Genomic DNA, 13962 nt, shown 5'->3' with positions numbered 1-13962 from the left:
CCAGCGAAAAGAATGTAATCACTTTTCGTTATGAAGACTTAAGAGGAGTCTTTTATATCAGGGGTATAGAGCGGGGGTTGTGCACCCAATGCGCAACACACATCTTGTCCAGGCATGATATAGACACTCTTGTTCATTTTGGATTTTAAAGGAGGTTTGAGTGGAGAGAGATAGATAAAGAAATTGGGGGACTATGCGCAAAGACTTTAAAGCCTCCAAACAAACAAGCTATGCGACCCGAGGCATACCGGCCAATGGGTTGATCCAAATTGTCGAACCGGTAGTCTAGAGCCGGTCCGTCCAATCCAGCCCACATTAGTAAGGGTTGGTATGAAATGCGGGGTTCTAACTAGCCGGCTTCATTTTGTCTCCGTGTATTGGTTTAGACCCACCCATTGTCAAAATCGTCCCTCTAGTTTAAATGAAACCCCGATTTCATCCATCTGAGAGGGAAAATGACATTTTTGCCTACGAATTTTATCTGTTCCAATCATGCCGTCAGTTAGAGGACCGAACACGAAACATAATATAAATTATAGGGTTAAAATTTACATCATTAGTACTCGAGGGATGAAATTGATATTTCATGCATACTCAGAAAACCTATTTCTAAAAATCACCCATTACAAAATTTGGCAGAATGGGTATCCCAGCTGAAGGAAACCAAATCTTCCAACGCTAAAAATATATATATCAATCTTGTTTCTCAACATGTACATACGCATTAGGAATACATCAATAACTGGGAGGAAAAATAAAAAAAAAAAAAAATTTTATGGAGTTCATGAGGAATCAAGGAAATAATGAAATCAAAAGTATATCTATTCATGTTGGTACAATGTGGTATACCAAACTAAACCGAGCCTTAAGTCTCAATCAATTAGTATAATGTAGTATAACTGTATAACACGACCTAAATGAGACCTTTCGCAGATTCATTGCGGCCATCTGTGGCAAAAGGCAGCATGATTTGAAGAACTTCAACCTCCGAACCACAAATTTTGAGAGGCTAATAGTAGGATTTACACATTCAGTTATTGTATTGTGTTATTTTGGCAGTTGGGATTTTCTGTCTTTATCCGCATACCGTTGAACTGTTCTTTGCGCAATCGGCAGCCAAATCCTCTTCAATCTTTCCTCCTTGGCAGAATTTTCAGGAACAAAAGAATCCCCACCATTTCTGACATTGAATTCCTTGAATCTTGAATGAACTGTAATCTCCGACATCGATCTCCTGTCATTCGGATTCAGAGCTCTTGTTGGATTTGAAGTAGTAGCACCACTGGATGAGAGGAACAAACCATTCTGGTTTAACTTGCCAACCATGGTTTCAAAATCCCATTTCTTCTCCATCTCCTCCTTAATCTTTGCAATTCCACTCTCTTCAGTCGCCTGTGTAGTCGAGTTTTCTTGTGTGTTTGAATCCGAAGAAGAAAACCTATCGCTCGACTCAGCAGCAAGCATTTCTGAATTCAAGAAAACAAGGTCAGCGGAACTAAGATCGCTCCACCTTCTCTTTAGCACAATATCGGACATAACAATCTTGTGATTGTACTTGTGCAAAAACTTGTCATTTGCCTTGACGCCATCGCAATCTTCTCGGATTGGCAATTTCTCTCCCTTTACAACACCCTTTTCAACTTTCCTAAAACTGTTTCCAATGTTAAACCTTGAAGACTTGCGGCGACTCTCTTCCCTTTGAACAAAGAGCTCCACGTTTGAGTCTTCTCTCACATCTGCCTGGCTCGTTAAGAATCTCAAACTATTCGAGTATAGCACCATATCAACATCATCCGCGCTGATTTTGTGCCTACAAAGAGGACAACTCGAGTGCCTTCCAAGCCACTCATCAATGCAATCGATGTGAAAGGCGTGTTTGCACTTTGGCAACAACCGAAGAACTTCAACATCTTCGAATTTGGAGAGACAAACCGCACATTCCAGCCCTTCCCTTGACCCTCTAAGGGCAGAGAACCTAAATAAAGGAAGCGATTCGATCGTTGTTTTATTGATTCCAGAAGATCGCGGACCTGAGCTTATTATGATGTTTGTAGTTTGTTGATTGTTGTGAACAAGACCACGCCTGTAGCAGTATTTTGCGTACACAATGAGAAAGAGTATCAGCGAAAACATTACAGTCATGATTCCAGCTCCTATTTCCAGACTTGATGGGAAAATGTTGATCTGATCTTGTGGAGGGAAGTTATCTTGATCTGAGGTTGATTGAGCTTCAACATAGCAGAAAACTGAAAGGAGAAGTAACAAGAGGAAAAACAATTGGTTCATAGGGAAATTTGAGGCCTTGGAAGTTTTTCTTGCCGGAATTGGGTAATCTTTGGAAAGGAATAAGAAGACTAAACGGACCAAGGAGGCAAGGACGCAACGGCAAATACCACTCAAGACCAAAAAAAACAAGGAAGGCAATACACCAACCAAAATAGCAAGGAACAAAGGAAAAGAAAAAACACCCGAACACCACCGAGCCTCAAAACCCGATCAAATCGAAGCAAGAAACGCGATCGAACCGAAAAGTTTGAATCTTGTGTGAGAGGAATGGTTTGGGAGATTTTATGAAGGGGCAAATAGTTTGAGACATTGTTTGTTGTGTATGAGCGATCTAATATGTGCTTCCCCCGGGTTTGAGACATACTCAGGTTGGCAAATCTATTTTTAAATGAGTTGTGAAATTTTTGACATTTTAGTATTCATAAGTGATGAAGAGGTGGAGGTGCTAATACGTTGGCAGGCCAGGCATTATTAACCAGAGGGGATTGTAGGGTGAGATAACATCAGAATCAACTTATAATTTAAGAGCATCTCCAGCCCATCTTTCCTCCATTCCTTCGTATCAACTATCAACCCGATTTTCAGTTCAGAAGTTTGACAAGAATCTGAACTAAAAATTGTGTGATTTAAACATGCAGTTACCAATATCCGATTTGCAGTGACTATTTGCAAGGTTGGTTAAAAATATCTTGTTCTAAGAGATGAACTATTCTGGTCATTGAAATAGGACCGGAAACATGGAGGGTTATGTTTACCCGCATTTAAAAATGGATGAACTAAATTGAACTCCTACCAGTTCAATTTTGAAGGTGGTTAAATATTGGTCAATGTTAGGGGTACGTTTATTCCCAATAAGTGGCTATGAAAACTCAAGCCTGGGCCTTGTCGGATTCAACCAAGTCCCACTTGAACCATTTCCTCAATTTTTTTTTTTTAACGGCAATTTTTTTTATTGATCTTGAAGATATTACAAGACTAATAGAAGCAAGAAAACAACATTATGTTTGGAGAATAATTCTGCCCAATCCAAGACCCAAACCAACGATTAGCAAGAAACCAATCAAAAGACACCCATATGGGACAAAGCCCACTTGAAAAGACCGAAGCCCAACACCCTAAATGAGTCTAAAATACCCAGATCAGTACATATTCAGCACATAAAAACAAAAAGCCTAAACACCCAAATTAGAAAAAATCAGCTCAATAAATGGGCCAAGTTCAGCTCAAACACCACTTCCAAACCCTAACCCATCCACAGATCTAACCCATGCCGCGGCACCAACCTTAACCCACCCACAGATCTAACTCATTGATAAAAAGAATATGTTCTCATACTTTTGCAATGTAGTTGTTGGGTTAGAACTGTTAAGTACGATAGTTTTAAAGAGAAATTTTTTACTTATGAGGATTATTTTTTACTTTTAAATTGGTAAATATTAAGAAATACAAGTAAAAATATAAGGGTTAGATCAACGGGCTTGAAAAATAAAAATGGATGAACTTTATAATATCAAATTAAGCTTGTTTAGCAATTGGACAGGTTTCGGCACACATAAGCTCCATTATTATGCAATGAAGCCCAGTTCGAACTCACCCCGGCCCCATGATGCCCTACATGCATCGTTTCGTTAACTCCGCCCGCCGGCCACATGATGCCCTACATGCATCGTTTCGTTAACTCCGCCCACCGGCCCCATGATGCCCTACATGCATCGTTTCGTTAACTCAGCCGGCCGGCCCTATGATGCCCTACGTGCATCTTTTCGTCAACGGATACAGAAACAGCAGGTATTAGTCTGTTAAAAAAAGATACAGAAACAGCAGATATTAGTCTGTTAAAAAAGAAACAGAGAACTAGGCTTCTAATTCTGTTGAAACAGTTACTTTTAGTTACCCATTTTGGAAACCAAAGTCAAGCTCAATCCGGCAGGGTTTCCTGAGACTGCACCTGGAGGATTAGATAATCTAAAGAAGGGGAAAAAAGCACTTATGTTATCAAATTGTCACGTGGGCTTGTTTGTTTCACCGGATATGAGCATCAGATTGAACTATATATATCGAAGATGGATAAATATTCGGTCTTTGGATAATTATAACATGATGTATTATTAGAGATCACAATTAATCCGGTGGTATTTTATTTCCGGTGGATTTCATATTCTTTCACCAGTACTCTTGTAAAAACAACAGACGCTATGTGGGTATATTATGTAAAATGCAAAAGAGACAACATAATTGCATCGAAAGTAGATTTTCTACTTCAAAAGTATCTGGATCTGGGTCGTTTCCATTTCGTGCATTTAGCCCGATACAGTAGAGAAGATTCATATTCATTTTGAATGTCACATGTTCCAGGAGGTCACTCGCAGCGCTCTACATTTCTTCTAGATTTTGATTCGGATGTTCATCTCGAATCAAAATTCGAGATTTTTCCTTCGTGAATATATACACAAGAAAATAAGATCCTCTTGTGTCCTTAAAAGGAATTGGGCCGTGGTATTGGACTCATCCGCTGATCCTTTCCGTGTGTACTTTGATAAATATCAGAGCGTTAACTTTGTTAGAGCTCAACGAGAACACCAATCAAGTCAAAAACCATATTCATGGAATATCCATTACTGACTGCTACATCTTAAACTAAAAAAATTGATTTTTTTTTTTTTGGTACGTCGGAAATTTAAAAAAGTGATTTTGTTATGTGTGCCAATAGCCGTGTTCTGTAATCTATATTCATACTTATATGTATCAATCAACGATGGCATCACTTTAATCAAGATAAATGAATTTTGATATAGTAAGGCACTCTATTTTTTGTGAAAGATAAATGTGTTCTGTAACCTAATTAATCGATATTCGACACACTAATTTTTTTACGTGAATGATTTTCTGGAGTAGCTCTAAAAATAAGGAGTCTAATCATGAAAATAATCAAACTTAATTTACACGATTGATCTTCTTGCTAACCTGGCTCTCATATCGAGAGTTTGGATATTGTGTGTGTATGTGTTTAAAGGGTCCATTATGTCTCTCCCTAATCAGCAATTACCCAGGTGAGTTAGTATGTGAAATTACCCTCTTGTCCTCCTTCAAAACAACCAAATCTTGCCCATCCGTTGTGGTTTGGATGCTCTAGAGAAAAGAACGAGTCTAACCATGGAAACAATATAATCAAGTGTACATATGTTCTGCTAAATACAAAACATACTATCCATCATGTAGGAGAAAATTTTCTCCTACACAAGGAAAAATTGTTGCTACTTATTTCTTTAGTTGAGGATGGCAGTCTTTACAAGCCACACAGTGCTCCACACCATTAGCTCAACGTTACCCTGGAATCATTAGCTCAACGTTACCCTGAAATAAATTCACACCTAGGAAAAATGCAAATCCCACCAACATTCAGAAGAAAACAAAAACACCCAACATTCTAAATGGAAACAAAAAGAAAAAATAGTCAAAATCAACCACGGAGTCACCCTGTGATGTGGGCCCACCACCAAGTCACGCTGAGTTGCACCAATTTACGACAAGTTGTAAGAACTCCACACTGTCACAAGCCATCCCTAAGCCAAAGCTCTATCCCGACAAGACCACCGGCGAACTCGACAACACACACCTCCGGCGACCATGAGCCGCTAAACACAGACGGCTGGAGGCTGGTGGATTAAGAGAGGAGGATGGGAGGTAACAGAGAAGGAAAGAGAGAAAAACTCCCAAATCTAAAATCAGGAGAAGAAAAACACCCACGAGGGGGTGAAATCCCTCCCCTCCCGCCGCCCTATAAGGGTGTAAAACCTTGGGGGAGGGGGGAGGGAGGAAGGCTGCGGCTAGGGTTAGAGAGAGAGATGTGTTAATTTCTTACTCATGTAGAGTATACATGTACACACATAAGACCTTAATATCCATGAAATTAGACATTCAACGATTCTCTCATGTTATTCGACTGTTGAGATCTCTTGTCTCTATCACCATACCATCGAACTGTTCTTTCCGCAATCGGCTGCCAAAGCCTCTTCAATCTCTCCTCCTTTCCACCATTTTGAGCAACAGGGGATTCCCTTGCATTGCCATTCCTCTTGAATCTTGAAAAAACAGTAATCTCCGACATCGATCTCCTGTCATTCGTGTTCAAAACTCTCGATTGATTCGAAGAATCAGCGTCACTCGATGATGGGAACGAATTATTCCGATTCAACTTACCAACCTTGGGTTCGAAACCCGTTTTCCTCCCCGTCTCCTCATTGATCTCCGATCGGATTCCGCCCTCTTCAGTCGCCCATGTCGTCGAGTTTTCTAGTGTGTTTGTATCAAGACAAGAAAACCTCTTGCGTGAGACATCGCCAAGCATTTCTGAATTCAACTTCGCAAGGTCGGAGGAACTAAGATAGCTCCACCTCTTCTTCAGCACGACATCCGACACAATGATCTTGTGGTTGAACTTATGCATGGAGCTGTCTTCTTTGTCGACAGCGCCGTCGTTTTCTCTGATTGGCAGTTCCTCGTGCTTCATAACACCGCTGCCCGATCTCCTCAAGCTGTTTCGAAATCTCGAAGACCAGGACCGACTGCTGCCTTCCCTCTGAACGTAAAGCTGCACGCCCGGGTCGTCTATCACCTGATTCACCACCTCTACCTGGCTCGACAAGAACCTCATGCTATCCGTGTACGTTATCGTAGCAAGATCATCCGCGGAGATTTTGACCCTACAGAGAGGGCAGCTCGAGTGCTTTTCCAGCCACTCGTCGATGCAACCGATGTGGAAGGCGTGCTTGCACTTTGGCAATAATCGAAGGATCTCAACGTCTTCGAATTTGGAGAGACAAACCACGCATTCCAGCCCTCTCCTCGACCCTCTAAGGGAAGAGAACCGAAAGAAAGGTATGGACTCGATCACCGTTTTATCGATCCCACGATACAGCGAATTCTGTCTCACGAATCCGTTAGGAATCTGGGGACTTTGGACGGCTTCGCGATCGTTGTGAGCATTGGCCGGCTCGTGGCAGAACTTCGCGTATACGATGAGGATGAATGTTAATGAAAACATTATAGCCATGATTCCAATTACCACTGCCAGGCTTGGTTGGAAATTGCTGCTCTGGCCCGGGGCAGATTGTGCCTGGACGAAGCAGAGAACCGAAAGGAGAAGTAAAAGGAGGAAAACCGATTGATTCATGGGGAAAATTTGAGGCTTGGAAAACATTTTCCTGGAATTGGGAGTTTGTTTCCACGAGAAAGTGTCAAATCCTGGGGCAAGAGGAATGAGTTTAGAGATTTTATATATATGTAGAGTCAAATAAGTAAAATAAGGACCTCTCCATTTCTCCCATTTTCCGTTCGAATTTTGATGATCCGAGCCGCTCAATATGTTCAGAACGTGATTTTAAGAATATCCGCGAGGACTCAGCAAAAAAAATGACCAGAAAGAGCTTCATCCGAGCAATTTTTATTTGAACCGTTCGATAAAAAACAAACAAAAACTGCTCGGATGAAGCCTTTCCGGTCATTTTTTTTGCTGATTTTTAGCGGATACCTTTAAAATCACGTTTTGAACACATTGAACGGCTTGGATCATCGAAATTCAAACGGAAAATGGAGGTCCTCATTTTATTAAGTTAAGGTGATCCTTAGGAGAATGGGACTCATATATATATGGCGTAACTAGTTTGATATCAGTTGATTACACGCAAGTGTTTTTTTAATAGACGGACACTATGGTACGCACTTATTGGAAAGACTATAATACGGTGACCACATTAATGACAATGTCAATGAAAACCAGATGAGTTTGACATTCTTACATTACTCATAAACGTGACAGATGAAATCTATTTCATCAATGTATTAATTAAGGACAACTCATCTGATATCCAAAATATAATCACCAATTATGGTTTCTATTAGCATTACTATTTTACGATAGTAAATATACATGACTATCTTTGATGATCATATTTTAAATACCATGTGAGTTATCATTTCTGCATTCATCGGAAACATAACCAGTGGAATTTGGTCAGAAATATGACTGACTGGTGGCTTTTGGTCAGAAACATGGCTGATGGGGTCTACTGCACCATCGCATCATTTGGTATACGAATATGATTACCGGTTGTGGTGACTATAGCATTTTTTTTATTAATCTCTGAAATTATTAAAAAAATTAACAGAAACAATGAGGTGACTATAGCATTGTTTCATAAATGAGGTGTAGTTGTATGTTCTTTTCTTTTTTTCTGTTGAATAAGTCATTTCTGTTAATGTATAATTAAAAAAAAAAGGGCAGCATCAGTTGCATCACTGTTCTCTTTGGAACTTAAAAAGAATTTTTCAAAAAATTCCCCCTAAATTCCCCCTACTTTCAATATTTCTCTCTCTATCTCTTTCCACTTATTACCCCTACTATTTCTCAAAAAACTTTTCAAATTCCAATCCAAACAAAAAAGCTTCCTAAAATCCTTGAAAGTCAATGAGTAGGATCAATCAAGTCTAGCTGTGCATGAAGGTGATTTTCATTGCATTAAAATATATTTGCTACTAAAGATTTATATGTTAATATAAATTCAGATAAAAACTATTTGATCCTAAAAATTTACTATTTTCCAAGACTGTTTTTCACCCTAAAGGATAACCTGTAAAGTTTAAAAATCTATTTTCTTGACTCTCACGAAAGCTAGGTGAGCTTCAGGTTGACATCATCCATTTCATTTAGAAGATACTCCATCTGTTCCTTTTAAGTGTCCACTACAATTCTGTGTATCATTTTAATGGCATATATCTCTTAATGCATATTATATTTTATGTTTTTAAAAAATCATTGTCTTATAGAAATAATTAAGATTCTTCAAACAAGATTCATATTACATATTTTTAGAAATATATATTGAGAGATATAAGCAATTGAAAATAACACGTAAAATCGTAATGGACATTTAAGAGGGACGGAGGGAGTAGAATCTTCGGGAATCATCAACCAAATCTCTTAGTCCAACAATATAAATCAACTTCGATGGAAATTCAATTTCTTGACTATAATTTATGGATGAAAGTGTCTCCTAATAATGAAAATTTTCTTCGCAGTTCAAAAGAAAAAAAGAAAGTGGCTCCTAGTTTTAAAACGCTCTTCCTTTTGCATATTTTTTATATACCACTTTCTTCACCAAAAAAGAAAAAAGAAAATAGCAACTTGATAAGGCAGAAATGCATGTCCCATGGTGATTACAAAAATTTCCCACAAGGGAAAGACTACAATACACACCTCTTAAAAGAGCGTACCATATGCACCTATTTTATGGTTCATTCATAACATTTTGGTGTGTTTCGTAATTTTTGTTCTAGAATTCATAACCTTTCAGCAGTACAATTTGTAACATTTTCATTATGATTTATAACATTTTGGTGTATCTCATAACCTTTATACGTTTCTTAACTTTTTAGCAATACGATTCGTAACATTTTCTCTATAATTCATAACATTTTTTGGAATGCATATGATACACACCCAAATAAGTGGTGTGTATTGTAGTCTTTCCCTGCAAACAAATGTCATTTGATACCACCATTTGGAATTGGAAATAAAAATAATGTTAATGCACATATGTCAAGCAAATGCTTAATGTGTGTGTGTGTGTCAAGCTAAATAAATGCATCAACGAGAACACCAATCAAGTCAAAAACCATATTTGTGGAATATCGATCCAATATTAGTCATTGCAGCATGCCAACATCTTACTAAACTAGAAAATGGATTTTGTTACGTTTGCCAATAACCCTGTTCTGTAATCATACTTATATCTATCAATCAACGATCGCAGCACATTAATCTAGATAAATGAATTTTGATCCAGTGAGCCACTCTATTTTTTGTTAAGATAATGTGTTCCGAAACCTGACTAATCGATATGTGACACACAAATTTTTTTACATAATTAATTTTCTTGACGAGCTCTGTAAAAAAACAAGGAGTCTAATCATGAAAATAATCAAATTTTACATTATTGATCTTCTCGCCAAGCTCTAGAATAAAGAACGAGTCTAATCATGAAAACAATATAATCAGAAGTACATCTGTTCCTGCTAAAAACAAAAACACACTCTATCTACACATAGGGAAGATTATTCAGTAGTCTTGGGCATCGGTAGATGGTTACCCAAACACTTTTTTCACCACGTATTTCTGTGGGATCCAGTACTAACCATATGGTTTTCACAAAAATGTGTGGTGGAGAAGGGTGTTGAGGCACCGCACAACACCACTGAATAATTACTCATAGATACATCAGACCTTAATAGAGAAAAACTTATTTACCGGCGTCCCGTGAAGAAGATTTACGGTGCTAAATCGTGCGCGTCCAAAATACTTTTGGACGGTTCGGATTGAAAATCAATTTTGACAGGTGACATTAATTTATGTTCAAAAAAAATTAATTTCTACCGGTCAAAATTGAAAACACGTCCCCCGCCGTGAATAAGTTTATCTCTAACCTTAAAATCCCTGAAACTAAACATTCAACGATTCTCTCATGTTGTTTGACTGTTGAGATTTATTGTCTCTATCACCATACCATTGAACTGTTCTTTGCGCAATCGGCAGCCAAAGCCTCTTAAATCTGTCCTTCTTTCCACCATTTTGAGCAACTGAGGATTCCCTTGCACTGCCATTCCTCTTGAATCGTGAAAATCCAGTACTTTCCGACATCGATCGCTTGTCATTCGCATTCGAAACTCCCGATCGATTCGAATAATTAGCGTCCCTCGACGATGGGAACGAATTATTCCGGTTCAACTTACCAACCTTGGGTTCGAAAACCTTTTTCCTCCCCGTCTCCTCCTTGATCTCCGAGATTCCACCCTCTTCAGTCGCCCGTCTTGTCGAGTTTTCTAGTGTGTCTATATCGAGACAAGAAAACCTCTTGCGTGAGACATCGCCAAGCATTTCTGAATTCAACTTCACGTGGTCGGACGAACTAAGATAGCTCCACCTTCTCGTTAGCACGACATCGGGCACAATGATCTTGTGATTGAGCTTATGCGTAGAGTTGTCTCTTTTGTCGGCAGCGTCATTGTTTTCTTGGACTGGCGATTCCTCTGCCTTCATAACACCCCTGCCCGATTTCCTCAAGCTGTTTCGAAAGTTAAATCTCGAAGACACGGACCGGGTACTATCTTCCCTTTGGAAGAAAAGCTCCTCGCCCGGGTCGTCTATCACCTCCGCCTGCTGGCTCGATAAGAAATTCGTGCTATCCGCGTATGTTATCGTGCCAAGATCTTCCGCGTCGATTTTGACCCTGCAGAGAGGGCAGCCCGAGTGCTTTTCGAGCCACTCGTCGATGCAGCCAATGTGGAAGGCGTGCTTGCAGTTTGGCAATAACCGAAGGATCTCAACGTCTTCGAATTTGGAGAGACAAACCGTGCATTCCAGCCCTCTCCTTGACCCTTTAAGGGAAGAGAACCTGAAGAAAGGTATGGATTCAATCACCGTTTTATCGACTCCACGATACAGTGAATTCTGTCTTACGAATCCGTTCGGAATCTGGAGATTGTTGACAGATTGGTGATCATCATTTCGAGCGTTGTCTGTCCTGCGGCAGAACTTCGCGTAGACGATGAGGATGAATGTTAGTGAAACCATTATGGACATGATTCCAATTACTATTGCCAGGCTTGGTTTGAAATTGCTTCCGGACGAGTTGTTCTGGCCCGGGGCTGATTGTACCTGGACGAAGCAGAGAACTGAAAGGAGAAGTAAAAAGAGGAAAACTAATTGATTCATGAGGAATATACGAGGCTTGGAAAACATTTTACTGGAATCTTGATGCAAGAGGAATGAGTTTGGAGATTATATATAGGTGTAACTAGTTTGATATCGGTTTGTTATACGTAGGGCTGCAAACGAGCCGAATCAAGCCCAGTTTTGAAGTGTTCAGATTCGTTCATTAAGTTTTTAAGCAAAGTCTAGTCAAGCTAGCTGGAACTCTATGAAAATTTGCCAAGCCTAGCTCGAGCCGAGCTTCTCTAAATTTGAGTCGAACTCGAATTTGTTCACGAGCATTAACAAGTCAAAAATATTAGATATTTATCCTCTCATTCAGGTCTAGAAATACAAATAATTTTTTTTATTTTGTACATAGTTCATACATAAACAAAATTATAAATATATATATATATATATATATATATATATATATATATATTAAAATGTAAGTTTATAGTACTTTTAAAGGTTTAAACATGTACAAGTTATGGATGTATACATGTACACCGGGTTCACGAGCCTAATCGAGCCGAATATTGTCAGGTTTGGGTTCAGTTCATTTATTAAACAAGCCTTAAATTGAGGTTCAGGTTCGGCTCGTTTAGTATCCAAACTGAACTCGAACGAGTCTTTACCGAGTCGAGTCTCGAGCAATTCACAAACGGCTCGATTCGTTATAATTTAGGATTAGATAAGATTTTTTTTTTGTTTTTTTGGTAGAAGAATAAGATAAGATTTTATCCATGTTATAAATTGTTTTGGTTGGTTAGTAACTAAAGTATATAGTTTTAGTTACAAATAATTTTTATTAGGTGTCTAAACATTGATCGAAATTGTGCTATAGAGACTTTTCTTTTACATATGTCTCCACCAAAAAGGTATCCTTCAGGTTTGGCAGTTTACATGCATGGCTGTGATAGTGCATGGCTATGATAGTGGGATTTGGTCAGAAATATGACTGGTGGCATTTGGTCAGAAACATGGTTGGTGGGATCTATTACACCAATGCATCATTTGGTATCCAAATATGATTACAGGGTGACTATAGCATTGTTTTTTTTTTTTTTTTAAAGCAATTTTTTTGTTTTACTAATATCTGAAATTGTTATAAAGATTGACAGAAACAAGGAGGTGATTATCACATTGTTTCATAAATGAGGTGTATTTATATTTTCTTTGCTTTTTTCTGTTGAATAATATTACCAGTCCCTATGGTCATTTCTGTTAATGGATAATTAAAAAAAAAAAACCAACATCAGTTGCATCACTATTAAAGCTTCCTAAAATCCTTGAAAGTCAATGAGTAGGATCGATCAATTCAAGTCTAGCGGTGCATGAAGGTAATTTTCATTGCATTAAAATATACTTCCTCTATCTCATTTTAAATGCTCCTTATGTAAAGTCGTGTCATTTTAGACTTTCAAAAAAAATCGTATTTTTCATAATTTTTTTGGAACTTTTTTGCACCATTTTACAGTACTCATCGAGATCTTTGAACGATGCAAAACAAAGTTAAAAATTATTTCCGAAAGTGCTTAATTTTTTTAGCTTAAAGTGACACGATCTTCCGTAGGGAGCATTTAAATTGGGACGGAGCAAGTATTTGCTACTAAGGATTTAGATGATAATTAATATAAATTCAGATAAAAACTATTTGATCTTAAAAATTTAATATTTTCCAAGAGTGTTTTTCAAGGATAACCTATAAAGTTTAAAACTATTTTCTCAACTCTCACGAAAGCTAAGCTTGCTTCAGGTTGACATCATCCATTCCATTTAGAAGATTCTAAGATAGAATCTTTGGGATATGCAATCATCAACCAAATCTCATAGTCCAACAATACAAATCAACATAAATGGAAATTCATTTTCGTGACTGTAATTAACAATGATAGTGCTTGTTGAGGTTTTGTTTTTCATTGTGG

At 38.3% G+C, this 13962-nt stretch overlaps 3 protein-coding genes across 3 annotated transcripts; all 3 read right to left on the bottom strand.

The window, feature by feature from the left end:
- Positions 1–1047: 1047 nt before the first annotated feature.
- On the bottom strand, positions 1048–5847 carry LOC131327467 (E3 ubiquitin-protein ligase ATL42-like). Its single transcript, XM_058360632.1, has 5 exons — positions 5812–5847; positions 5658–5713; positions 4181–4251; positions 2763–2891; positions 1048–2246 (listed from the first exon to the last, which is right to left on the bottom strand). The coding sequence occupies exons 1-5, from the start codon at positions 5845–5847 to the stop codon at positions 1048–1050; spliced, it is 1491 nt and encodes a 496-aa protein (XP_058216615.1).
- On the bottom strand, positions 5426–7539 carry LOC131325490 (putative RING-H2 finger protein ATL12). Its single transcript, XM_058357786.1, has one exon. It carries the CDS (start codon positions 7484–7486, stop codon positions 6197–6199), a length of 1290 nt encoding a protein of 429 aa, XP_058213769.1. The 5' UTR covers positions 7487–7539; the 3' UTR covers positions 5426–6196.
- Positions 7540–10289: 2750 nt separating this feature from the next.
- On the bottom strand, positions 10290–12404 carry LOC131325489 (putative RING-H2 finger protein ATL12). The gene has a single exon (XM_058357785.1). The coding sequence runs from the start codon at positions 12080–12082 to the stop codon at positions 10784–10786; it is 1299 nt and encodes a 432-aa protein (XP_058213768.1). The 5' UTR covers positions 12083–12404; the 3' UTR covers positions 10290–10783.
- Positions 12405–13962: the final 1558 nt, after the last annotated feature.

The sequence above is a fragment of the Rhododendron vialii genome, chromosome 5a (genome assembly GCF_030253575.1).
Source record: "Rhododendron vialii isolate Sample 1 chromosome 5a, ASM3025357v1".
NCBI lineage: Eukaryota > Viridiplantae > Streptophyta > Magnoliopsida > Ericales > Ericaceae > Rhododendron > Rhododendron vialii.
This window is presented reverse-complemented; position numbering and strand designations above follow the sequence as displayed.

Bases quoted from the DNA above. Each gene is read 5' to 3' on its own strand.
- LOC131327467 (XM_058360632.1), bottom strand. From the start codon at position 5,847: ATGGCTTGTGACAGTGTGGAGTTCTTACAACTTGTC. The intron at 5,714-5,811 runs GTAAATTGGTGC...GTTTCCATTTAG, and splicing joins TGGAGTTCTTACAACTTGTC to AATGTTGGGTGTTTTTGTTT. The intron at 4,252-5,657 runs GTGTGAATTTAT...CCCCTTCTTTAG, and splicing joins GGGATTTGCATTTTTCCTAG to ATTATCTAATCCTCCAGGTG.
- LOC131325490 (XM_058357786.1), bottom strand. From the start codon at position 7,486: ATGTTTTCCAAGCCTCAAATTTTCCCCATGAATCAATCGGTTTTCCTC.
- LOC131325489 (XM_058357785.1), bottom strand. From the start codon at position 12,082: ATGTTTTCCAAGCCTCGTATATTCCTCATGAATCAATTAGTTTTCCTC.